General features: G+C 47.0%; 1 protein-coding gene across 8 annotated transcripts in view; it reads left to right on the plus strand.

Moving 5' to 3' along the window:
• The window catches only part of PHF11 (PHD finger protein 11), a 500916-nt gene that overhangs the window by 237158 nt on the left and 236191 nt on the right, over positions 1–27567 (plus strand). For all 8 annotated transcript variants that reach the window (XM_078657356.1, XM_078657358.1, XM_078657357.1 and 5 more), the window contains exon 8: positions 3987–4024. In XM_078657356.1, coding sequence (XP_078513482.1) covers positions 3987–4024 — 38 coding nt within the window. The remainder of the gene's footprint in view (positions 1–3986; positions 4025–27567) is intronic.

Here is a 27567-nt window from a genome sequence, read left to right on the forward strand (position 1 = left end):
CCATCGAACTGCGTGACGAAACCCGACACACTTTGGCACCTATGCACCCGCTTCCTGTGGGTGAGGTAACTTACTATCGCCGGTGTTTTTACACTGGTACACACCTCTAGTGCCTAACTCTAAAGTTTGGTAGTCCTAGTCCAGTCGGAAGACTCCTTTTGCAATAACATTGTAACTTTTACGCACCATTGACTTTACATTGGTGAAAGCCGTGCTTCCCGCACTGCTCCTGAATCCCGCGGGCTACTCCCGTCCTAACTGCTGTTAGTCCACTGTAGTCCAAGCGATTCCCAAGGCCCTAGGCCTTACCCCTAATCGATTAGTGATTCTTATACCACTTTTTTGATATATGGTTTGAGTGGCCACCGGCCGCGTCCAAAAACGTGCAACTTGTATATGTTTAACTGTGCTTTTATTTAAACGCTTGTGCTTCATTGCTCATAAAGAGTAGTGGGGATTATTCTAAGAATAAATACATATATTTTGATAATATATAACTTGTGTGGTGTCCTTTCATTTGATATTACAGGATTGTATATGGTAAAACAGCTGGCTTCACATGTCCTTTGGAGTTAAGCCTTTAAGGCTGCTCAATCCATGCTACCCCTAGGATAGCTTGTCTAAGACTTACAACCACCACCATAAGGGATTGTTTGGACTGATACAGGGTGCCCACAGAACTGTGGGCATCATATACCAGGCCAACTTCTCACAGAACAGAAAAGGCCATCACATTTACCAGGTATATATTCCATTTGTTCCTTCAACTCCACCTTTCATATGTGTTTTTGCAGGTAGTCGGTCCTCTGGTACAGCATGTTCTAGACCACATTTACTCCCTGATGGATTGGGAACCGACTGCCCTCAGGTTGGCGGTTCCGAGGTTGCAATTAGAATGTGACCGTACATGGTACGGTTGCAAACTTAAATTTTTCAATGGGAGCTTGTGCGGCGGTCCAAAACCGCCCGTAGTACAAGCTCCCATTGAAAAATGAGTTTTTAAACATCCCTGCACTATGTGGCAGGGATGTTAGGGCCACATGCCAGGGGAGGGGGGCTCTGCTTGGGGCCCCCAAAGTCGCTTTCCAACAGCCTTTCCATGTTGGAAAGGCCTACATGGAAAGGTTGTTGGAAGACGACATCATAATCCTGATGGCGGAAATGCCGTTCTTAAGGGATTATGAGGAGTTTACGACCAACAAACAGGCTCCATGAGCCTGTCAGAAGGCGGTTGGTCGGACCCTCCGACTGCTGCCTCCGACCGCACGCATCCTAATGCGTCGATCGGACCGCAGCAGTAGATGCGGTTCGGACTGCAACCGACAAGCTGTCAGTTGCAGTCTGAACTGCATTGTAATGAGGCCCTATGTTGTTTCACAAATGATATTGTGCATTAGTGCAAATCTGTCAATGTCTAGTACCTTTCTGTCTTCTACTTTCTGTACAAACAAGTGGTATTCTTTTTTTGTGTTTTTGTAGTGCAGCCTGGTATTTTTTCGTAGGGCAGCCTGGTATCCAGAGGATGCATCAGCGTCTGTATCACCACTGTCCATCCACCAGATCCTCCCTTAAGTTGTTGTCTGTTCTTGCGAGCTTCACCTTGGCATACACTGCTATTGTGGACTCAATCGTGTCCTTCTCCCAAGTCTCTCTTTGACGTCCATGGGGTAATAACCATTAAATTGCAAAGCGTCACTTAACAGACATAGCACACATCCCCTTCTGCCCTTCTTTGGCGTGAGAGAAACACCTCAAAGACACTGTTTAACTGTGAGTGTGGGTATGCTGCCTGTTGTGGGGTACAGTTTGGCCATCACAGCTGATCGGAATCTCTCTACTAACTGACAAGACTAGGCCAAATGGAGAAAGTTAGCCTTCACTGGCTGCATCTCGTACAAGAGGACAGCCTCCCCAGGTAGCTTCTCCCTAACATCAATGGTGTTGGGTAAGTTCTATTCAGACCTAGTGTTCAAGATTTTTTTAAATTTGCAAGCAAGCTATTTTCCAATCCTGCTCAGAAATCTACTTTTGACCAAGTTTAACATTTTAGAGGTCTTAGGGCCCGATGTAGGTAAATCCCATTTACCGATTTTGAAATACCGAATCCTACCGAATCGGTATTCAAAAATCGGTAAATGGGATGTAGGTCCCAACATCTGGATTCGTTACCGAATCCTTAACAATTCTTTAATTACCGATTCGGTAAATACCGAATCGGTAATGCCCATTCATTCCTATGGGCTTTGAAGCCCATAGGAATGATTAGGCATTACCGATTCGGTATTTACCGAATCGGTAATTAAAGAATTCACAAGGGTGCAGGGGGTGTCACTTTGACACCCTCTAGCACCCCCAAAACGGGCATGTGTGCAATGTGGCACACAGACATGCCCTAAGGGCACGTCTGTCTGTCACATGGCACATGTGTACATGCACAGATGTGCATGTACACAGGAATCGGTTTATTACCATGGATTTGTATTCCATGGTAAAATACCGATTCTGTAGGCCATGTGCTGATGGAACATTGGCTACCTACATTGCATTTTCGGTAGTTCTACCGAATCGTCATCATTACCGAATCGGTAAATATTACCGATTGGGTAACTTTACCGATTTGGAAATGATAACGATTCTGTAAAATTACCGAAAATGTGCCCCTACATCTCGATAGCCCTTTACCGATCGGAAACGGCCGAAAATCGGTATTTTCGGCCGATTCCGATCGGTAAAGGGCTACCTACATCGGGCCCTTAGTGCTTTATTTACTGTCGGGGCCTCGTACAGATTGTGCTCCAGTTTTCCTCTCTACAATAGACTTAACAGAATGGCCAAGGTTTCTGTCCCCTACAGGGCAGATGGAAACTTGGTTTCCATTGTTGTTTGCGTCAACTTGACATACTGCAGAAAATGCTCTTACATCAACCCACATTTTTCTTGTGCTACTGCAAAGGTCAGTGGTGATGTTAAGTTAAAATATGTATAAGGGGTGATGAGCATGTGTTAATGTTGGGGTTAGGGTTATGGTGAAGAGTTGCTTTAGAATTAAATCACACATACAATTAGGGCTTGTTGGATTCAGGTCTGCATTTATATTAGAAACAGGTAAGGGTCGAGGTTAAGTCTAGGATCAGGGTTACTTTATTGTCAGTCGATGGGTTAGAAAAAAAGTTGAGGTTAGATCAGATTTGTGCTGTGGCAAAGATTAGGGTAAGTCGCTTGTATGAAGTAAGGGGTCAGTTTTCAAGGCATTTCTGAAACATTAGAAAAAAAGCGGAAGTTTTCTTGTATTCACACCAATTTTCCGTCAAACATGTTCAGCTACATACTTTTCAATTACATCCTTTTCAAAGCAGAGTTCAGCAAAACTTTGTTGAAGTGTCTTTCAATTTTTTTAAAAATGTAATGACACAGCATTTCTGGAACATGTCCTGGTATGAAATGAAAGATTCATATCGGACAGTGTTCAATTTTTGAAGGGTAAAATTGGCAGATTCAGGTCAATCTTGTACCAGCTTTGGCATCAATTGACCAATGCAATCAGGAATGACACATTTGGACTGATTCTGGCGAAGTGGAATTATCTCAATGAATTCCACTCCACCTAATTCCAAGTGGCTTTGTTTTTCCACACCCGTTTTTTCAGAATCTGGGAGAACCATTCCAGATTTGTTTGCACAGTAATTCAGACTGAAAAAAAATCTCATTAGCAGCAGCCAAGCCTCATTTCCTGTGTTTGTTCCTGAAGAGAGGAGCTTACAATCCTTCCCCATCCAGAAAATACGTTCCCTTTCCCTCCACTTCATCCCTCAGCGTTTCTCTCTCACCCTTATCCCTCAATCCTACTCCACCCAGTGATCCCCACATACATTTACCGTGGTTCAATGCAAACATGTCATCTTTCCCCAGGGTGCTCGAGACATGCATTTTTATTTTGTTGTGATAGTAAAACTGTTTTTTTTTATTTTTTTCCCATCAATTTTTAGGAACATGCTTAAAAGACCAAAGTCAAGTACTCCCCAAGGTAAGATATGAGGGATGTTGTTGAAGTCCAACATTTCATTATTCATAACCTGGAAATGGTTCTCCTGTGTATGAAAAATTTGACCACCTTTACCTAGTTGTGTAGTCGTGTCTGAGTTTTCCGGAAGAAAACCTCAATGAGTTGTGAGTTGAGACCTCCATAGCAGAAATATGTTTGTAATCTTCTAGTCTCAATTATGAATTCAAGCAGGACCAACTCAGCTTCATCCTATCAATGGTAGTAAAATGAATAAAATTGAGGTTGGTTCACAGTTTATATTGCCAGTAGACAACTCTGTTTCTGATGTGTGCTATAGACATATTGTTATTTGTTTAAAGTCTTTATTATGAGTAAGTCTCCATGTTAATGAATAAATAATCCGAACTTCACATTTCAGAATTGATTTGTAGGTAGTTGATAAGGTCCTTATTTGACTTGTAAAGAATGAAAGTGATCATGGGCTGGGCATAGCTGTGAACTTTTCATGACTAATTGTGATTTGACTAGCATTTTTCTCAAATGCATGTACTCTATGTGTATCTTTCTAAGCATTGTTTTATCTTTCTTCGCACCAGCCTCATCAGTAACTATTGCTTCATCTCCTTTACTCTCTAACTGAATGTCCAGCAACCTTCCCTTGTTCCAAATACATACATCTTCTAATTTGACAGTAATTAAACCCACCCTACCAACAACCTTGGGTTTAAAATACATCGAAGTTTCCTTTGGACCTCTCTGGGTTTCTTTACTCTCTCTCATATATCCGTTTCGCATTCAACTACAATGCACCCTAACTTACATCAAAGCATCACTTGTATTATCTTTGCTTTCTTTCTGCACATTCCCTTATTTTTCTAAAATCAAAATTTTCTATTTAATCATTGTTTCACACCCGAAATACTTCCTTCCTTCCCTCATTAATTCAGATTGACTGTGACCAGTCACAATGTTCCACAGTCCTCTTTGTGCAGATTGGGCATATTCACAAAAGCATTGTAGAGCAGGTAAAGTAGTACTTCTGTAATAGTAATACACATACAGATGCTATTTGAAAAGGTATAGACGGAGCTTTCTACCTACGCCACTCCTATCTTTTTTGTGCAGACTTCTCAGCAATGAGTGTGGAGAACTCCGCACATGTACAGCCTCCAGGGGGAGGCTGGGACACTATTCTGGAGGAGGCCGAATTTGACCCCACTTGCCAGAAAAATACTGATAATGGGGGAATACAGCTGTATTGTCCTAGAAACAGGCCCCTCTACTATCAGGCCTGAAGTTGTATCACCTGCCATCTCTCCTTCTCCAAAGAGTGCCTACTGAGAAAATATGTGGGTGAGGTTGACATTCGTCTCCACACAACTGAGCCCTTTTGTGTTAACTCACCCAACCCATTGGTATGTCCCCATTGCTGCTTCCAGGAGACAGTGCTTTGCTGATCAACAGGCACTGTCTAGGGGCCTTTCAGAGGTGGCAGTGACCGTCAAGTGTAGTTAAGACACCAATGTAATGTTCCGTTTGTCTTTGTTGTCATCTGTAACTTTCAATTAATTTACATGTCTTGGTTTTTCCCTTGCACCCATTGTAATGGACTGCGTTTATATGCTCCCAGAGTTAATGTTTTTCAGGTCTGTGTGATTTTGCTTAGGTGTACGCTATTTCACCACTCAATGAAAAATTTCCTAGCTAACGTACAGGAAAGTTTCAATTCTATTAAGGAGGCGGAGGCGAGGATTAGGCTGTCAACTTTCTCCTTTATTGTACTCCAGTAGCCATTAAAAGGTATCAACAATCTCAACAAAACTACATTTCCCATAAGCATCAGGGAAAATGGAAATAGAAAATGTCCCAGCAACTGTCCAATCCCGGACCAGGGCTCCTGATATCCTCCTCTGCTGGCGCTCTATCCTCCTCTTTCTTCCTGCGACACTGCCACAGATCTTCATCCGTTAGTCCTGTTTGCCCGTCTCAGAACCTACGGTACAAGCAGACTAGGTAAGGTATCAGGAAAAGAGCGTCTGATCACATTAGTCAGTATCACTGTGCAAAGTAATCAACTAAGGAACATAGCATCATCATTGAGCAAGACAGTCGACATTAGAACGTCATGGCCTACAACAGCCCAGTAGAGAAACTGCATCATAAAGATTTTACTTACCGTCCCAACGTGGCAATTCTGGGAGGGTTCGAATGAAGACAGGGTGGGCTAATCCTCGCCTCCGCCTCCTTAATAGAATTGAAACTTTCCTGTACGTTAGCTAGGACATTTTTCATTCTATGTCAGGAGCGGAGGCTTCTGATTAGGCTAGTTCAAAGCTTGTTCACCACCAGTGAAGCCAGAGAGACTACCGGCTTAAAGTAAAATCTCTTGAAGGTGGAGTCTGAAGACCAGTCTGCGGCTTTCAGAATGTCTTCCAGACGAGCCCCCAGGGAAAAAGCCTTGGAAGCCATTGCTCCTCTCACAGAATGGGCTCCAAACTGGGAAATATCTATACCAGCTTCCTGCATAACCCATCGCACCCATCGCGCAATAGTAGGGGATGAAACCGCCCATGTGGTTTAGTAAGAGCAATAAACAGCTGTTTGACACCCCATGGGCGTATATCAATCGTCGCCACTTCATCGGCCTTCAGTGCCCTAACCACACATAATTTCGGGGCCTCCGGGAATGCAGGATACGAGATAGACCGGGAGTCCCCTTTGGTTCGTCTAGAAATATGGAATGTAACCCCATCCGGGGTCAAGACACGACCCGTAAGATCTAGTGTTCTTACATCTGAGACTCTGCGGCACGATATCAGACAGAGCAACATTGCCAACTTCGCTGAGATCTGTTTAGTCGACACGTATTTATTGGACGACCACTCCCGAAACAAGTTAAGAACCTTATTTACATCCCATAAAACTGAATAGCGGGGTTCCGGAGGAACTGATAACCGAATCCCCGGCAGCAGTTTACAGACCAGAGGATGCTCCCCTATAGGGTGGCTATCCAGCGGGATGTGACCCGCCGAGATAGCCGATCTAAAGGTATTGATTGACCTGTACGCTAAACCTTCCTTCGCCAGAGAGGCTAAGAAATTAAGGACATGGACAATGTCTGCCCCCATTGGATCAATCTGCTGTCGCAGACACCAACCACTCCACCGAGACCATGCTGATCGGTACCTCTTGTTGGTACTGTCTGCCCAAGATGTGGCCAACAGCGTGGCAGCGTCTTCCGAAAGTCCCGGGACCTTCCAGTGTTGCCTGCAACCCTCCAGGCCATCAAACGTAGGTGGCCCGTGGATAAGAGTTGGTGAGGATCCCCTTGAGGATTCCTGAGGAGATCTGGAACGTGGGGTAGAGGGATTGGAAAATCCCAGGAAAGTTCCATCAGAACTGGAAACCAGGCTTGCGATCTCCAGGTCGGGGTGATCACCACCAGATCCGCCCGTTGTCTCCTCACCTGGGTGGACACCCTCATGATCATCGCAAAGGGGGGAAACGCATAGCCCCTCTCTCTGCTCCAGTCTTGTAAAAATGCATCAACCGCCGTCGCCTCCGGGTCCGGACGCCAACTGAAGTAGCGCCTCAGCTGTGCGTCCAGCCTGGAGGCAAAAAGGTCCACTGAGAACGGACCCAATCTGTCCGCAATCGCCCTGAACACGTCGAGGCGAAGTTGCCATAGACTGGTGTCCCTCCAGTGACGGGACCACCAGTCCGCCACCCGGTTGGCTGAGCCGGGAAGGTGCTCCGCCGACAGGGATATTTCGTTGGAAAGGCAGTATTCCCATAAAGTCCTGGCAAGGTCGGACAAGGCCCTGGACCTGGTGCCTCCAAGATGGTTGATGTAGCGCACCGCCGCTACATTGTCCATTTTTAGAAGGATACAGCACTGGATCCTGTCCTTCGTCCAACACATCACCGCAAAGGAACCCGCCATCAACTCCAGACAATTGATGTGAAGGTCCTTCTCTGCGGACGACCATACTCCGCCTGTAGACACTGCGCCACAACGTGCTCCCCAGCCCAGGCCGCTGGCGTCGGATTCTATCACCAAGTCCGGCTTGGAGCCGAAGATCGCTCGTCCGTTCCAAGCATCCATATGCTCGATCCACCATCGAATCTCTGTTCTCGCCTCTTCCGTGAGGGGAACGACCTGGGAATAGGTAAGGCCTTTGCGGAGGTGAAAAGCCTTGAGGCATTGAAGGGCCCTGTAATGAAGGGGCCCCGGGAATATCGCCTGAATGGAGGACGACAGGAGACCTACCACCCTGGCCAAGTGCCGCAGCAGGATCGTTGGGCGTGTCAGAGTCCGTCTCAATTCGTGCCTGATCTTGGACAACTTCCGAGAAGGCAGGGATAAGGTGGCATCCACTGAGTCTATCATGAAACCCAGAAACTGCATTCTCCGTGACGGGAGAAGGTCCGACTTTGCCTGGTTGATTATGAATCCCAAGTATTCCAAAAGGTTGACCGTCCTCTGAAGATGGACCAGCAAAGTTCGCGGACATTGATGCAGGAGGAGCATGTCGTCCAGATAAATGATAAGACGAATGCCCTCCGTGCGCAAGCGCTCCACCACCGGTTTGAGCACCTTGGTAAAACACCACGGAGCGGATGACAGTCCGAAAGGAAGGGAGGCAAACTCGTACCCCTGTGGACCCCAACTGAACTGAAGAAAGCGCCTGTGGGGAGGAAAGATGGGAATCGTGAGGTAGGCATCCTTCAGGTCCAGCCGGACCATCCAGCCCCCCTCCAAAAGCAGATCCCGCAGGAGGTGAATACCCTCCATCTTGAAATGGCGGTATATAAGCCAGCCATTGAATTCCCTGAGATTTATCACTGGGCGATAGCCCCCGTCCTGTTTTTCCACGAGAAACAGATTGCTGAGAAAACCTCGCGGGTGCAGTTCTGCCCGCACAATAGCCCCTTTCTGTAGTAGATCCACGACGTCTCTGTCTATCAGTGAGCATTGGTCTGGTGTGAAATTGATAGGTCTGGGGCAAACGGGCTGCCTGAGGAGTCCCGAAAACTCTTATTTGAAACCCTCCGACGATCTGCAAGACCCATGCGTCGGAGGTGAGCGAAGACCACGCCTGAAGAAAAAACTGGAGTCTGCCCCCCACTTTCAGGCCCATGACATTCTGAAGTCTCACCTTAGTGCTTATTGTAGCCGCCGTCTCCTCTTCCTCTTCCACCGCGGTGGCGGGGATAACCTCTGGTTTGGTAGAAGTTTCCGAACTTCACAGGGTCTTGGTATTGCCCCCTGTGGGAGTCGCCTTGCTTGAAGGAGCCTCTGTTATAGGGTCTGCCAGACGAACGGCCCCTTCCTCGACTGGCTGCGCCAAAAACACGGGGTGTGAAGATTCGCTTCACGGACGCCTGGGCTTTGTCCAGGGAATTAAAGGTATTGACGAATTTACCCAGTTCCCGGACGAACGGGTCACCGAAGAGGTTACCTTCCGCCATCGTGCCTGCCTCAGAGGTGGCCAGTTCTCCCAACTTCGGGTCTATCTTGATTAAAATAGATCTTCGCCGCTCAGTGGAAATAGCCACATTCGCATTCCCTAGAAATATAATCGCACTTTGTGCCGAGCCAGAAAGAATCTCCGGGGAGATCAGAGACCCTGAGGCCTTGGCATCTTCGGCCATGTCCAGGATTTTCGCCAAAGGCCCCGCCGTGTCCAAGAGCTTATCTTGGCAGGCCCTCCAAGAACGGTCTATACCCTTCTTGGGGTCCTTCACAAACTTTTTGAGGAAGGTAGACATTTTGGGGTCAATTTCTGGGGTAACCGCGACCTTACCCTCCAAGTCCGGACGCGGGCATTCTGCCCGAAGGCAGCTACGCACCTCCTGATCCAACGGCTTGCGAAGCCTGGCCGCCATGTACGCCGCCACCTGAGGGGCGGGAACCCAGTGCGATGAGCGTGGGTGGAGGAGTTCATCCGGGTTGAGCATGTCTGAGTTAGGGTCAGAACTGGGCGCCTGGGCGGGATCAGCTGCTGGCCACGAGTGGTCCGGCTCCCCATCCCCATCCGAGGTTTGGGGTGACTCATCTGGGTCAACAATGGTCGCAGTGTCTGGACCATCTCCCGCGGCACCCGGTGGGGTGTCCTGTGAGGCCGCGGGAGTCGCCGCGGTTTTCGCGTCGAACAACGCCTTTTTAGGCGCGAGAAGGCATCTGGATCCACCGCCGCGTCCGCAGAGCGTTTGCGTTTGGGGTCAGTGGCACTCGTCGAAGGTTGGTCTGGGGAAATGGAGCTCGGTAGCCCCGCAGGGACTGCCCCTTGCCCGAGAGGCTGGCATTGCGCCTGAAGTTGATCTATCTACTTTTCCAGGGGTTCCACGACCCGTGTCACGGCCTTCAAAATGGAGGAATCCATCACTTGGCAGAAGTGGTCATCTACCGGCAGGTACATGACCTGCTGCTCCACCTCCTCATAGTATTCGTCGTATTCCATACTGCCGCTGCCACAGCAGACAGCAAGGTGTATTAGGGGGTATGGTAGGACAGTGTCCACAGGTAGAATCTCTTCCCGCCGTAGCAGGGTCAGTAAGAATGAAAGAGGGACCCAACAACCTCTCTTATGAGGTACTAGGCTGAAGCCTGCCTGGGCCGGTCCCACAACGCGCCAAATATCCTACCTGCCTCGCGGGTGTTCAGGCTCCAGGCAGGGGCTCTGTCAGTCACAAATGAAGCCTCAGCGATGCCCCGAACACAAAGACAATACACAGGTCTTCCCCCGCGGTGCGCGTCAGTTGAGCCGCTTTACTGACGTGTGTACTAAGCGGAGCTCAACGACGCGCACCCGACGGGAGGTTGAGCTCCTCAGAGCGGCAGCGAAGGACGCGCGGTCCCCTAGCGGCGGGAGGCCGCCCGTGCACAGAGCCTGTCACCACAGCCGCGAAAGGAGCGGAAACCGCCCCCGCGGCTCACACACAGAGTCACCGCCGCAACCCCCCTCAGGGATAACACATCAGCGCGAACTCACGCGACCCTGCGAAGACCAAAAATAGATCGCTAAAGACAAATAATCAATCAAAGAAAATAAGCAAGGAAAAAACACTCATCTGCATGCTGCTGGAGCAGCGAAGAAAGAGGAGGATAGAGCGCCAGCAGAGGAGGATATCAGGAGCCCTGGTCCGGGATTGGACAGTTGCTGGGACATTTTCTATTTCCATTTTCCCTGATGCTTATGGGAAATGTGGTTTTGTTGAGATTGTTGATACCTTTTAATGGCTGCTGGAGTACAATAAAGGAGAAAGTTGACAGCCTAATCAGAAGCCTCCGCTCCTGACATAGAATTCCACTGCTCGCTCTGCATAGTGTAGGCTTAGATCTCTGCCACCACTGCGTAGAAATTTACTTACTGGAAGTAACTTTACAATTATAAATTGAGTCTTTCTGTCTCAACCTCCCATATAAGGTGTGGAGAAATGTTCTTCTACTGTGCAGAAATCTTTTTTAGGAGTTATTTAATTGCATATGGATGAAGAGTTCCACCCAGACATAGGCATAAATCTACATATGCAGAGAGCTACATATGTAGATTGCCCTTTGTGGCTACGCCCTAATATTTCACCCATTACATCTTATCAGGACAAACAATTTGCATTGATCAATTATAAGCTATCCTTAATGATCCTCTTGATTCTTTCCACAAGCTCATTGGCTGATGGGTTGCACAAGGCTTTCCATTTATGCTTAATATTCCTCTTGCTCTGGCATATTTACATTTCTTCAGACCTTAACTGTATACCGTTATCTGATACTAGCTGTTCAGGATTCATGCCTAGTTCTGAGAAACAACAAATTTATAATTTTGTATGTATGTATGTATACATTCCTTAACAAAATATACTACAACCCATTTAATGGCAATCTTCATATGGCAACACAAAATAGCCGATGTTATTTGCCACTTTACTCCACAGTAAATCCTGATGTTCCACTAGTATCAAAGGCTGAATATTTGTTTGGTGTGTACACCCATTGGCCTATTCACACACTGCATTTGGTAGTACGTTAATAGTACTACAATAGTGGCATTTACATACTACACAATGCTATTCTCTAACCTACCTGTAGAGGTCTATGCCTTGCCCTCACATATCTTTTATCTGCTGGGGCCTCTACCCTGATTGCAGAGATCTCTGTCCAGAGACAAATACGTTCTAGTAGTAAATGTGAGAGGACAGGGGAGAGTGGCTAGAGAATGGGAATGCTTACTACTAAATTGGAGGGGTTGAGAGAAGAGTAAGAAGGGGTTGAAGGAGGGTTTGGGAGCAGTTTAGGGGAGGAAATGAGCCCGCTCACAAAACAGTAAGCCCATTCCTATTTACAAACTGTACTTCTTAACTCGCTACAGTAAAACATGGCCAAAACAGTAGTAATTGTTCTTTGTCTTAGAGCAGGAGTACGTCCAGCACCACACCTGGTCAATCAGTGTTATTGCAACACCCTCTCATAGAAAATAATGGCACCAATAATTTAAAATAATACCCCATCGGAAATAATGTTAAATCATTTTTGCTGGGGCATGGCCTGCACGGCCAACATGGCGGACGCATCTTGCTAGGCTCTGTCCGCTGCTGCCAGGAGATTGCGTTGTTTGGGTGCTGGCATGCCCCATCCTGTTGGCAGAGTCGCAGCTTGGTCTTCTGGACCCACCTCGATCCTGTGGGTTGATGCAGGAGCGGGGACCCAGTGCTGTAGAGTGTACCGGTTGCGGTCTCCACTCTAGGCCCCTCATTAAGATGGCGGCCTAGTGCTGAGCGTCCTTCCCCCTGGCCTGTGAGGAGTTGCTGGGTGCCCAGATTGGGTGCCACAGTTGGCTGCTTTGCCTGGAGCCAGGGGTGGAGGAGGAGGACACCCAGTGGCCCTGGGGGCAGGTGGACACCAGCGATGATTTCCTGACCTGGCTGCCGACTAGGATTTTCCCGGCCTCACAACACCTGGGCCTTGTCGGATAGGGGATTTCATGGTCTGCGGAGTGTGGCGCGGGGAACACGGCGTGGTCCCAGGCCTGTCGGCGGCTGGTACAGAGGGCTCTGGGTTCTCCGATCGCAGAGCTGGTTGTGCGGGAAATGTGCACGGGCCCCCTGCCTGAAGATCCTTTCCCCCTTTGCAATCTGGAGTGCTGTCACCAGACTGTTGGGTGTTGTCAGCCCCTTTGCCTGCTCCTGTACCCCACGTCTTCCCCCTCGGCCCAACGGAGTGTACTTACCTGGAGGTGAGAGTCGGTCTCTGTGATCCTAAATCAGGGCCCTGATCGCGTTCTCAGCCTCCTGCCCGAAGCAATCGATGGAGGGTCCCCGGGAATCGGGCCCAACTGTACTGTCTGGGCCTACCCTTGGAGCAAGCGTGTTGGCCCCGGGAGCTCCATCTGGATTGAGGGCCCGGGGGGCTGGGGTCTTGATTCGACAGATTGGCTGATTTGCCGCCCACTTGTGGAACCCCCCACTGCCTGGCTGCAGCGCCCCACACCGTAATGGGCCGGGATAAAGCCCCATCATCGTAGGTGAAACTGGACAAATATGCTGCTCCCTTTGGAGGGGCAAGAGGGGCGAGGGAGGAAGCCAGGACACACAGCAAAAAGAAAACAACACAGCCTTTATCCTTCAGGCCATTCAGGACTCTAAGGCACAGCTGGAGGTGAAAATCAGAGAGGTTAGGTCTGACGTCTCCCTTCTCAGACAGGATTTGCAACAGATGGCCGAGAGGGTCTCTGAAGTGAAGTAGAGGATCTGCTACCTGGGAGATACCATGAAGCATTTATCATCAGAGGTGGGCGCTGGATCCACGACAAAAAAAAAACAGGGTTGTACTGAAGACCCCGAAAACAGGGCAAGGTGCAATAACATTTGTTTTATTGGTTTTCCAGAGGGCTCAGAAGGGCAGACCCAGGCGAGTTTCTTGAGCACTGGCTCTGCTCCTGGGTAGAGCTCATGCTTCTCTCCTGCTGCTTCATGACTGGGCGGGCGCACCACTTCCTGGACCAGAAGCCTCCTCTTGGGGCCCCTCCTAGGTCCATGCATTGCTTAGACGGAGTAGTAGAAGAAAGTAACATTCCAAAAAAACTAGTTTTGCCACCAATTAATGCTGTATCCCATACTCATTTTATGTATGTATGTATATGTATATGTATATGTATATATATATATATATATATATATATATATATATATATATATATATATATATAATTTTTTACTGAACAAAAACCCAAAGGTTACAGGGATGTTATTTTTTTGTTTGATCTGTTTATTGTTTTAGCAGTTAGACATAACAGAAAACACTGTACCGTCTGAGTGCAAAGCACAAATGTACATAACACCCTTACACATCATACGGCTTCTTTCCCGAGCCAAGTGTTATATACATCTGTATTATTACATGACCAACATTCCCTGAATATTACATTCTTCTGTTCATGTATTACCGCTTGGCCCAAAACAACCCCCTCAACCCAGAGCAGTAGAGAATTAACCTCCTGATACAACTATTTGCCAGTTCCACATGCTACGAATTGTTCGATTCCAGATCAGGGTGTAAATTTGCTTGAAGCGCTTCAAGAATCGAGTAGCAACTATCCGAGATAGGAAATGTGCGTAGCCCCAGGATGTCTTCCCTGCGAAGGGACACACCCTTAGCCCTCGCCCAATAGAGAGTAGAGCGGGACCAGGCCAGTAATGGCTGTGAATCATGAGATTTCCAATGTTTTGTTATGAGTCTTTTAGCCGCTACAAGAAGTTGATCTAAAAACCGACTCGTGACTCTGTGTGTTTTGTCTGTCTGGAATAACCCCAGTATACATATTTCCCAAGTGTTTGAGAGTTTACTTGTACATTCAGATAAATGTGTTGTTACCTCTTTCCAATATTGTTGTAGTTTAGGACATGACCCTAACGTGTACGATATCGGCATCAGAATGGGAACACCGGGGGCTCTGTGCATCATGTCTTTTAAAGTAACAATTGATTTTCTCTAGGGTGAGATATGCTTGGTGTTCTATATAGTAGTGTATTAGCTTAAACATAGCATTGCAAGGAACATATGTAGGGTTAGCTAGTACTGTATTCCATTCTGTGTCCGTACACAAACGACCTAGATTAGATTCCCATTTTGTACGCAAGGGGTCAAATCTATTGCTTTGTGTTGCCGCAGTGCATCTGCAAACCAGCGGGTGAGGTGACTGCCGTTTCCCATAACACGGATGTACTGGAGTATAAATTTGTTTTTAGTTCTTGCATTATATCCCCCCATCTACTTTGCAACAGACTGATCCATGAGGCATGCATAAGGAAATGTCCTGAAGGCATTCCCTCCTCTCTCACTAAGTCATTAAATGGCCTGATCGCTCCACCTAAGTAAAGGTCTCTAAAGGGGTGTATACCCACTTTATTCCAGTCTGCCAACTCTGGCGGAAAAGTAATTCTGTTTCCTCTGGGTGTTCCAAACAATGGAATCGCTGGAGCGTAGGGACCTATTTGTCTAGTGGGGAAGAGAGCTCTGCGAAACAGCAGTGAGCTACCTGCAGAAGCAGAGGGAGTGAGCCATCCTCCCTGCCACATTGGTATAACATAGCGAGGATTGTGTCCACCGTATTTGGAATCTCATGTACCGTAGTATCTGCCAAGTATCTACCTTCCACCCAGCAGGCCACACATTGTAGCTGAGAGACTAGATAACAGTGCTCTAGGTTAGGTTCTGCCAACCCCTCTTGACCCGCCGGTAAATACAACTTCGCGAGTGCTACTCTACAGTGCAAGGTGTTCCAAATAAGGTTACGGATCCTGCACTCGATTGGCCGAAAAAAGGATGGCGGCAGGTACAGGAGTAGATTTGTAAAATAGTAAAGGAGACTAGGGAGAGCCACCATCTTGATGAGTGAAATCCATCCCACCACTGAGAGAGAAAGCGTTTTTCAAACGTTCATCTGCGATGACGAAGATGTGAGTGCCCTGGTGAGGTTGCCATCCAGGAGGTCCTGGTAACTGTGATCTATCCTGATACCCAGGTAGCGGAACATGGACTGCTGCCAAGTAACCAGGGTTTCATTATTATTGAGCCTTGGGTCAGGTGCGTTAGTGTCAAATGGAAACAGACATGATTTATCCCAACTGACCCACTGTCCCAAGTAGCGTATAAAACGACTGAGTGTATCGGCTATAACATCTGGGACCCTTCCAACATCTCCTGTATATAAAAGAAGGTCGTCCGCGTACAGGGAGATCGCGTGTATGTCTCTTCCCTCAGGAATGCCTCAGTACATTGCAGATGCTCGCATTGCCAGGGCCAGTGGTTCGATGGCCAATGAAAAGAGGAGGGGGAGAAGGAACAGCCTTGTCTAGTAACTCTGCCCACTGGTATAGGCTATGACATCATACGTCCAGTCCTGACCCTTACCACTGGGTTGTTGTAAAGTAGTTTTATCAGCATGATACAATATGGTCCCAAATCATACCGGGGCAGAACATTAAAGATGAAGGGCCACTCCAGCATGTCAAATGCCTTCTCTAAATCTGGCACTATACGTTCAGAGCTGGGCCAGGTCTGTGGTGCATACCACATAACCCTGTACAGCCGACGCAGATTGAGAGACGTGGATCGGTCCGGGATGGACCCATTCTGGTCCTCATATATTAAATAAGGTACTAATGGTACCAACCGCCCGCTAGGACGCAGGCCAATACCTTGTAATCCACCTTCAGTAGTGCAAGTGGACGATAGGAGCCTAGCTGGGTGGGATCTCGATCTGGTTTCAGGAGGGTGACCAGAGTGGCTTCGCACATAGAGTTCAGTAACTGAGACCGGTGTAGTGCCTCTTAGTAGACCTTCTTGAGAGTGGGGGCCGGAAGGTCCGCATAAGCTTTGTAGACCTCTGAGGAAGAGCCATCAGGTACCGCCACCTTCCCTGAGCTGGTCAGGAGTAAGCCTAGGAAAGGAGAGTTCATCTAAAAAACCATTTAGTTCCAAATCACAGGCCTCCATTGTTGCCCGATATAGCAAGGTGAAATGAAGAAGTAGCTCTTTATGTATTTTGTGTTGAGTATATTTTATCAACCCTTCTGGGGAGTGTAGTGCCGTAATGGGACAGTTTGGTTGCTCTTGCCTGATAGCCATGCCAGTAGGGACCCGGATCAATCAGCCAGGGTGTGCGTTTTTGCAGAGTGTGCTGCATAGTTGAGGCACCTCAACCTCTATCAATTGAGTATGTTTAGCTCTTGCTTCCGACCTGTCCTGGGAGCTGGAGACTTCAGTTGACAAACGTGTTTCTAGTGACAATAATACGAGCTCCAGTACTTGGATCTCCCGTTCCACTTGCCTCCGCATACCACAGCCCAATCCCATGCAGTCACCTCTCAATGTCACATTGAATACATCCCATTCTTTCAGGGCAGACGTCGCCGTGCCTGTGTTATGTAGAAAATAATCCTCAGCTGCAGTGCGGAGAGATTCGCAGCTTGGCAGGTTGCAGGTGCCATGTTGGAGTTGAAATGCACTGTTTGTCCCATTATACTGTTATGTAGTTGAGCTGTGTGTCCCATTCTAATGTTATGCAGTGGGAGTTATGTCCAAGTGCGTGCATCCCAGATACTCCACCTGCAACACATATGGTAGCAAGTTGGCCGTGCATACGATCCTGTCGACGCGGACATGTAGGGTATGTGGAGTGGAGTAAAAGGAGTACACCTGTGTGGCTGGATTACGGTGTCTCCAAGTCTCCACCTGCCCCGTACCGTCTTCCCAGTTCCTTAACAACGAGGCCCCACTAGCCGCTGCTGTGCCCCTCAGTGGTGGGAATGTTCGATCAAGGGTTGTATCCAGTATGTTATTAACATCCCCTCCTATCACCCAGGGCATATCACACAATCCTGGAGAGTACTGTTGACAGCATACTCCAGAAGGGCCCCTGTTCCATCTTTGGTGCATATGTTTCCTAGCAGCATACATCTACCATCTAGTCCCCTCCACATCCATCTCCTCCTCCTCTATTAGGAGGAGAGTGCCCGGGGGTATCCAGATCAGTACCCCTCATGCAAATGTGGAATAATGAATGGCAATGATGTGTCTCCTCCACCTATGATGCAGTCTAGTTGTCTCCAAGTGTGTTAAATGGGATTCCTGTAGAAGAGCTATCTGGACGTTGTGTCGCTTGAGACATGTGTACACCTCATATCTTTGAGAGGGAGTACGCAGGCCTCTCACATTCCATGTGATGAAGCGTTGTCAAGCCATGATATAAGTATGTACTTGTATACGAGTCAAGAGCGATAAAGTGTATCCACACTGCCATATTTAAGGATAATGAACGGGTCGGCCATTATTGAGCATAGGAACGCCTGATTAAACATTTCACAAAACACAACGTCAACCTTACAAACATGTAATACCAAAAGCGGTGCAGTGATTTCCCAAATAGGGACCACTACTACCGACTAGTACTCAGCAAAAGTTTAATTCTATGTCCGACCAGAGGCTCAGATTATGCCTGTTCAAAGCTGTCCCATTACAACAAAAGCCACAGCTAGAGTTCGTTTATGTTTGAACATTTTAAAGGTAGAATCAGAGTACCAGTCAGCCACTGCCATGATAGCCTCTAAACGGGAACTATGTGAGTATGACTTGAATGCCATAGCTCTTCTAACCGAATGAACAACAAACAATGTTGTTTTCTATTCTTGCTTCACTCAGCAACCATCTAACCCACCTAGCTAGGATATCTGACATCACTGGACTGACGGGTTTTTTCAATACAATGTGTAACTGCCCCCCCTGTAGTCTGGCACAACTCTGTAGTGCAATCCTCATAGGCCTTTAAACATCTTAGCACACACAACTTATGATTGTCAGGGGTGGCCCTGCAGTGGCTGAGATCTTTCCTTTCCGGACGATCTTACCAGGTTCGGGATGGCTGTGAGAGTTCCAAGTCAATTCCCCTCCAGTGTGGAGTGCCACAGGGCTCTTCTTTGAGCCCTACATTATTTAATGTTTACATGGCCCCCCTGGAGGATGTAGTGTCCCCATATGACATCAAAATCGTCAGCTATGCTGACGATACGCATCTGGTGGTTTCTTTATCCCATCTGGCCGACAACCCGGACACTTTGAACTCCTGCCTGTCGGATGTTCATATTTGGATGGAAGAATCCTCCCTTAAGCTGAACGGTTCGAAGACGGAAATATTGCTGCTGGGGAGCAAAACTCCCCTTTTCCCTTCGATTCACTGGCCGAGATGTATGGGTGTTTTCCCAGCCCCCAAAGAAGTAATGAAGAGCCTGGGAGTCTGGCTAGAACCAGACTTGTCATTTCGCACCCAAGCTAAGAAAACTGCAGGAGTGTGCTATGCCCTGCTTCGGTCGGCTCGAAAAATTTTCCCTCTCCTACCGTTAACATCGAGGAAGCTGTTGATTCAGGGTCTTATAACATCTAGACTCGATTATAGTAACGCCATTTTTTTGGGCGCCCCTGAATCCACCTTCAAGACCCTTCAGCAGGTCCAAAATGCAGCGGCAAGGCTGCTTATGGATATCCCGAGGACGCAATCAGCGAAACCGGCATTAAAGGCGCTGCATTGGCTCCCAGTACGGGAGAGAGTGACCTTTAAGGCACTTTGCACGGCCCATAAAATCCTCTCAGGGAAAGGTCCCCTTATTTTAAAAAACCTAGTTATTCCATACAAAGCAAGCAGAACGCTTCGATCTGATCGGAAACATCTCTTGCTAGTCCCGAGAGTCAAAAAGGCCCGCACGGGTGGGAGAAGATTTTCATTTAATACAGCAAAGATTTGGAACTCGCTTCCTCTAAAACTACGCGCCGAGTCTTGCACACTGCGTTTCCGCAAAGGTCTTAAAACCTTTTTGTTCCCCGTTTAGTGCGTTAATTCTGTCCCCCAGTAACATCTGATCTTGTCTGGAAAAGCGCTGGGATGCCCAAGGGTAACTGCGCGCTATATAAGATTTTAAATAATAATAATAATAATGATTGTCTGGGAAAGCTGGATAACTCACACATCGTCAGCGTGTCTTATTTCAATTAGAGATCTTAAAGGTCACCCCTGAAGGTGAAAAAACTCTACCTGGTAAGTCCAGGGTTTTCACAGCCGACAGTCTTCGGCATGAAATGAGACACAAAAGGGCCTTCAGTTTTGCTGACAGCTGTTTCCTGGGCAGATCCTCATTCACAAGCCGGGCTCTTGGGAATCTAAGAGCTGCATCTGCATTGGATAGGACCGCGTATTTAGGCTTGGGAAGCTGCACAAGCCTAATACCTTGTAGGAGTTTGCAAACTAAAGGATTCTCACCTACTGGCTTACCATCCACTGGGTGATGCCCTTCTGATATACTGTAGCGGAAATTGTTGACGGACCGGTATTTTAACCCTTGTTTGGCCAACTGGGGCAGGAAATTATTAATCGGATGCAAGTCGGCCAAGAAATTGGAAACCGTACGACACTGGGTCTTTCTCTTACGTTTGTGTGCTGAGGGCTGAAGCTCCTTCATGGGAGAGGTCTGATCTGGAAGTTTGCGAGAAGTCATCATTGTGCACTAGATCCCTTTTCGGGGGAAACCCCAAAGGACTGGGGGGATCAGAAGCCCCATAGCCGGGGTCCAGATTCTCTCTAGCGTTCAGAGTGGGGCCTTGCTAAGTGGAATTATGCACCCATTTTACCTCCAGAAATGAAGCTGGGGTCTCTTTACCCAGTTCCCAGCTGGTATTGCGTATTAGGGGTCTTGTAAAGAGCGCTAGGATCAGATCTCTATTCACATTGTCCTCAACTGAGTTATCTAGTGCTTCCACTAGTTGCTCCTCAGTGTGAAAGTCAGAGGGGGGGCCCTCATATACATCGTAGCCCTCATATTCCTGAGGGTAGAATTTTTCCTTCATGGACCTGACGTCACTATTAATGTTCTCTAATGAGAAGAGGCTAAGATTGGAGACTCTAAGCAGGCTTCAGAAGTGCAACTTGTGTACACTAAATACACTAATAGACCCAGTATGTTGTTAGTGAAGGGTGTGACCTGCAGCCCCTAGGTCGGTGCCCTGTTCAAAAATTGTTGCAGCCCTTTTAAGGGCCTAATGAGGAGAAATGTATATAATGACTTGTGAGGAAAGCCATCACCAGGTTCCGTTGATTGCAATACTTTGAATAGACACGGGGAAACACAATAGGCGGAGGACAGCGTCGCTACGCGAGGAGCATTTGCATGCCCTCAATCCTCCTTATTCCTCGCTCCATGCTGGCATGCACAAAGGAGATTGTGGTCTCTGAAATACCCAGAAGGGAAATCCACTGAGAAAAATAAAGGTGGCGTTTTAGCACAGAGGGCAAGAAAAGACCACAAAGGCTCTGAAGGAGCTTGCGAATTGCTCCATGTCCATAAACATCCAAGGATTACCTAGCTTCCAGAATGAGCATGATAAAGGAGGGACGGCAGAGGTGCGCAGATGGAATAAGGGAGAGCAAGTAGGAGGTCAGAAGGGGCAATGGCAGCAAGCTAGCCATTGAGGGCAGACTGCAGAGAGTTGGCCAGCAGCAGGGGGGTGGGCCTGTCCCAAGCCTTTGTTGTGAACTGCAGAAGGCTGTGTGCAGTGGAGGTGTTGGCTGAAAATGCTCCAAAAACATTAGAAAATGGTTAAATAGAGTAAACAGATAGGTATGGTAATAGGGTAATATGATCTTCTCTAACATTAAAAACAAAACATAAATTCACTGGAATAAAAAGGTTAAAGTGACGTTATAGTTAGATGCAGTAGTTTACATTTGAAAAAAACCCACGAAATACACTAACAAAAACACAAAGGTAAAAGTAACGTTCTAGTTAGGTGTTGAAATGAGTTAAAGACTAATGCTTAAAAACTAAAAAAAAAAAGCAAAACACTGAAATTGGCCAGTTATAGTCCAGTGACCTAACCATGCACTGCTTATGACAATGCAAATCATCATGACATGTTAAATGACATAATTAATGACATCACCCAAGCTATTGCCCCTCAAATTACTCTGTAAACCGCTCTATCATTTTAGAAAAGAAAGTAATTAGTAAAGGCCCACAAATATTTAGAGCCTACATTGACTGTACATGGGTACAGCCATGAAATATAAATAATGTAGTATTGGAGATAAGTCTGATTTAATAATTTATATGGTGCACAGTTTAACTACTAGAAACATTTTAATAGGGAACAGTACTTAATTTAAACATGGTAGAGAATGGGTGCAACTAGTGTGAGTTGCTGACGTACATTACAAATAGGTTGTGGCTTAAATCAAAGTCCTGTTGCCAAAATATGTGAGAAAAACGAAACCTTATTTTTACATTACATTATTCACTTATGGATTTCTGTGCACATGCTGACATTAAAGAGTTTTAAAGTAGTGCTATTGACAATTTTTACATAAACTGGAGATTTATAAGTTACAAATATTTATATCCAGATGTTCAGTGAAAATTCAGAGACATTATGCTTTGTTGGGGGGCGTTGTTGAGCCCACTGCAAGATGGCCGCACTCTAGCATAGCTCTGCTGGCTGGGGAAGTCAATACGACAACAAGCCGAGCCTGCCGCAGACATCGAGGTCTCAAAAGACACACAGAGGAAGGCAAATCACCCCTGCACCTACTGACCCGGAGGAAAGTAGCGAGAGAATCTGGGACGCAGCAAAATCTGAGCTGGTTTGCCGCGTCTCTGAGAAAATGGCGGACTCACATGGGGACCCGTGAGGCAGCCCTGGGAGTGCAGCGCTGGGGTGGAGCTGCACGAGTCCCACAGATTCCCATAAACTAGCTGTACTGGACGGGCGATCAGTGTGACCTACGGATTGGAAGCGAGAGACTGTGGCCGCCACCGTGAACTCCCAAAGACGCTGAGACCAGGTGGCCTGACCCTGCAATCTGTAACAGCGACTGCGGTGCAGATGCGACTCTGCCGTCCTGCACAGAAGCAACATAATGAAAGCTGCCTGTGCGAGCTCTCCCTAAGGCCCGGGCTGTGTGGAGACTTGGCGGAGGCCCGACTGCTGCGATTCTTGGAGGTGAGGAGGTGCTGCTTGGCTCGGCCCCCAACGTGTCTGCTGGTGTGCCGGGCTTTGATGTGCGCTGGTTGGGCACTGTGCGTGGGCCCCGTTGCGCTACCGGTATTTGATGAGATGCTCCTTGGGGGTGGTCTTGCATGTTACTGCCTCTTTTATTGCTGGATCAGTTACCCAGTGTCGCTGTTGAGCGTAGTAGAGTTACTTGTGTTCCCTAATGTGAAAGTAATTTTTGCAGTCAAGGAGCGTTTTTACCTTGCTTCGTGTGTATATATCAGCCATGTATTTTTGTGCGGCATGGGTGGGTGCTGTCAAGAAATGGGGCGCAGCTGAAGAGGGAATACTCCGCACAGAAGAGGTTAAGAGAATTCGTAAACATCCCATTTCTATGACTTGGGCCATGTTACTCCACTCCTTCACACAAGAAACACTGACGACACCGGGATCCCAGTCTACCGGTTCTCCGGGGGCGCTCGTGGCCCCTGCGGCCGCCTGGGGAGACTCGCGGAGGGCCGAGTCACCCGGCAGGTCGCAAATGGCAGCCGCGAGCGGACCATAACTATGTTTCCATGGAGGTGACCTCCAGCACTCTTCCCCCCCCTGCGCATGCCAAACCAGCCGCAATGCCACAATGCATCAACCAGGCGATTACCCCCAAACTGTAGCAATGTACGACACAGTGTACCCCAGTTCTGACCCCAAGTTTGTTTAAGCTTATATTACCACTGGCATATCACCACCCCTATGATATAGTGCTAGCAGAGAGAGCACGCCTCACATCCCAGCGTACAGCAAAGACTGCCTCGCGTGGGTGCTGACACTACCCCACCACTTGTCCCTTAGACCCATCATCAACTGAGGCTACGCGAGAGATCATAGGCCACGATGTTCCCTACCCTCATGCCAAGATGCAAAGTGAATATGAGATTTCTCATGTCTACCAATGCCATTATTACTGCTATGATGTACGTAAATACAGAAAATGCCAATAAAAATATTTATCACAAAAAAAATCAGCCACGTATTTTTGTGCACATTGAGTGAATTAATGGGTGTGTTAGTACTGTATGCATGTGCTAGTCTCTATTTAGCAATGAATAAATAAATAAAATGATATCTCAATTAACATAGAGATCATTCGTTCCTCGGTTGGTGGGTGGTGGTTTGCCCTACATTTTTATGAAACTTATATAAGAGGTATTGGGGTTTACCTGAATTTGGGTGTTCCTTCTTGGGTAACCCTTTGTGTCCTGATTGGCTGTCTGTCTATAAAGTATACGCATGGGTGGGAGAAATAAGGGACGGCCCACTCCTCTTGTTCCACTCTTGATGACAAGTGATACCTTATTCGTAGCCTGACCAGTCATAGGACTCTTATGGACACCGTTCACAGCTTATGGAGATGCATACTGGATCCTACATGTTCAGATTGGGCGAATGCCATTGCGTAGTGTACTAGGCCCTGATCCTTCTATTTGTGTATGGTCTCCCTCTTGGGTTTTGTACATCTGAGTTAGTGGGATATTTGGGAAAACCTAGTAATTCACCGATTATTTCATTGTTAATGAGTTTTATATTGTGCATTTTCCTTTCCCACTAGTTTTAGGTATTGGCCATTCTATGTTTAACTTTTCAATTGCCTACACTTCCCATACTCAGTTGTCTTTTTTTCATGTACTTTTGCTCATACCCCTTGCTTAGAAATATAAAGAAAAGTCCATCTGATTCATTTTTAGAATACTGTCTTTTATGATTAATTTTTTAGGTCTCGCCTGAACCAGCACATGTGCTGCTCGGCGAGACATTTAGTAAGTGGGCTTTTAAAAGCGCTACCACAGGCTTTTGATGGCCTAGCGCTTGCGGGTATGCACGTGTGCACGCACGCAGCCGCCAGCTTTCAGTGCCCGAGGCGCCATCTGGAGCCCGATCACTTTCACTTTTGCTGCTGCTGCGCGCGCACCACTTTCGTGCTTTTTAAAAAATTTCCTTTTTGCGCACACAACTCGCTCACCACTTGCGTGGTTTTTCTTAATTTCTTTTTTGCGCGCGCACACATCTCCCGGGCTTGCGGTATCATCAGGCATAAAGCATGTGCCACCTTTCTTTTCTTATGCACGACGTGGTGTGCTCCATGCCCGTGAGAGAGATGGCTCTTGGTGTGCTCCTGAAAGCTCTATTTACTTTCCCCTTCCCACTTCGCACAAACGGAATGTTTCCCTGAATGAGGCGGCAACGCCTCTTCAATAATGTCTCCTCCTTCCCAGTATTTGCTGCTCTGCCCGACCTCCTCCCTCCACCTTCGGGGGTCTCCCCACTCCGCCATGGCACGAATTTGCCTGCACTTTGTAAGTATGCATGTTGTTAATTAACCGCACTTGATTGATGTGTTATTTAATTTCTTCCCTGCTCTTAAGTGTGTGCATGGTCTTTGATATGCGGGTTTAATTGCATTTTGGTATAGTGTGTCTTTGTGGGTGCTTGTTTGTGTCTGATGCTTATTAGTTTCTATGTGTGTACATGTTTGTATCTGTGTTTGTGTTTTTTTTGTGTCTTTGTTGCTTATCCTACACTACACACTTCATGGCGCACGCGTTTGTCTTTTAGCATAACATCAAAATACATGCGGATTCGTTCACACTGCCATAATAACCCATGGGCATTTTTCCTTCCTGCTGTCTCAGTGGAGCTCTGCCTCCCCATGTCTCGGTTTACGCTCACCCAGGGGTGAAATCTGCTTCTCAGAATCCCAAAAATAAATGTTGTCCACAGTACCCATGCCACGCTGTAAAACCTACTTCCTTCCACACTATACGGGACCGCCAGGGATGGACTCGGAATGGAAAGCATATTACAAATGCAGTCCTGGGATCTTTTTTTCTCACAGAAAGGCCCAACGAGCTTTGGAAACATCGATTCCAACCAGTACATGTTACGAAACTGGCTAACTCCACTCACAGGCCCAGGCCTCAGACAGTAGTTTATCCAATAAGTTATGGTCACGCTTCTCATGGGGACCTCGGGCAACTAGGGCGGACTAGGCAGTATCCTATATTCATACTGTTATTTATCAATGGTTTCCGATGGCCACAATACTGTTGTACTGAAGTTACTTCCTTTTGGCACTTGAATGCCCACAGATTTTTAAAGTTTACTTAAATATATTTCAGTTAAAGACGGTCCATAACCATTAAAACACACATATAAAAATATACAGACAACAATACAAATTAAAAACAATAAATCAACAACAAAATATAATTTAAAGTTAAAATTCATTGTTATCGGCTTGCCTTCAAAGAAGTATAAAATAAGATAACTCTGTCCACTTTTATTGATCTCACCATTATGCCATTATTTAACAAACATTGGCATAGCCAATAGGTTTTGCCTTTGGGACCTTATAAGTGCTTAGCCATGCAACAGTTAATGTTGTTTCACCAAGGATATTGTGCTGCATAATAAATACTTATAAGGTCCCAAAAGCAAGACCTATTGGCTATGCTAATGCTGGTTTTAATTCTGGTTAGGTTAAGCGTTTACATCAGGTCACACCAAATAGAAACCTATGCTCCGGAAGCACATATTCATTACCTGCTTTTACAACACCACTGAATCTGACTAATGATACAACATATCAAAAAGCCATTATGTTTGTGTATCTGTGATAACAGTAGGGCAATAGCTGGGAAAGGGACAACAAACCGATAGGCAAGTAAGGAGAACAAAGAGGGAAAAGGTATGAAACTTGATGTCCATAATGAAGAAACCACCAGAGAAAAAACACTCCCAGGAGTCAAGCATGCAGCTATCATTAAAACGTGATCCTCCTCGCTCACCGTATCACACTACATCCATTTCAATTACAGCCTTTCTTAATTTCCTTCAGTAATACACAAGGGCCTCTGTCGGGACAAAGATGCACTGGCACCTAATTCTAACAATTGCAGCCTCACCTCCTGCAGTATCATGGGTCACTGAGCAGTGTGAGGGGGACAAAAGGATGTGTTTCTCATTGAGCTGTTGGTAACACTTCAAGGTTACTCAGAATACCCCAAGTTTGGATCTTTCAAAACTAAGATGATAGTACCACAGCCTTTTCCATCCGGGGGCATTGTCTTCTGGAGGGAAGCCAGTATGTCTTCTGCAAAAGCTGATCCCCTTGTGATTAGAAGACACAAGTATTTCCGACCATTGCCTCCTTCGCATGCGTATGTGGGGGAACTGCTGAGTGCCCCTGTACTTTGATATGGGTCCAGGTCTTATGATTCTCCAGAGTTTCAACCCTGCTGTGCATGGTTAGTAACACTCCAACCAATATATTCTTCATGCATCTTCAGCTCTTCCTCCAGCTCATGGTCCATGGTCTCCACCTTTTTAGGTCTCGCCTAGCGAACCCAGCGCATGCGCTGCTTTGTCTTGGCAAGACTACTGGGGAGACAAACCATGTGCGCGCCTGGACAGGCGATGTGCACACGCATGTCGTATCGCCTCTGCCAGCCTCAAGGATATAGTCCCGTATCGCCTC

This window comes from Lissotriton helveticus, chromosome 8 (genome assembly GCF_964261635.1).
Source record: "Lissotriton helveticus chromosome 8, aLisHel1.1, whole genome shotgun sequence".
NCBI lineage: Eukaryota > Metazoa > Chordata > Amphibia > Caudata > Salamandridae > Lissotriton > Lissotriton helveticus.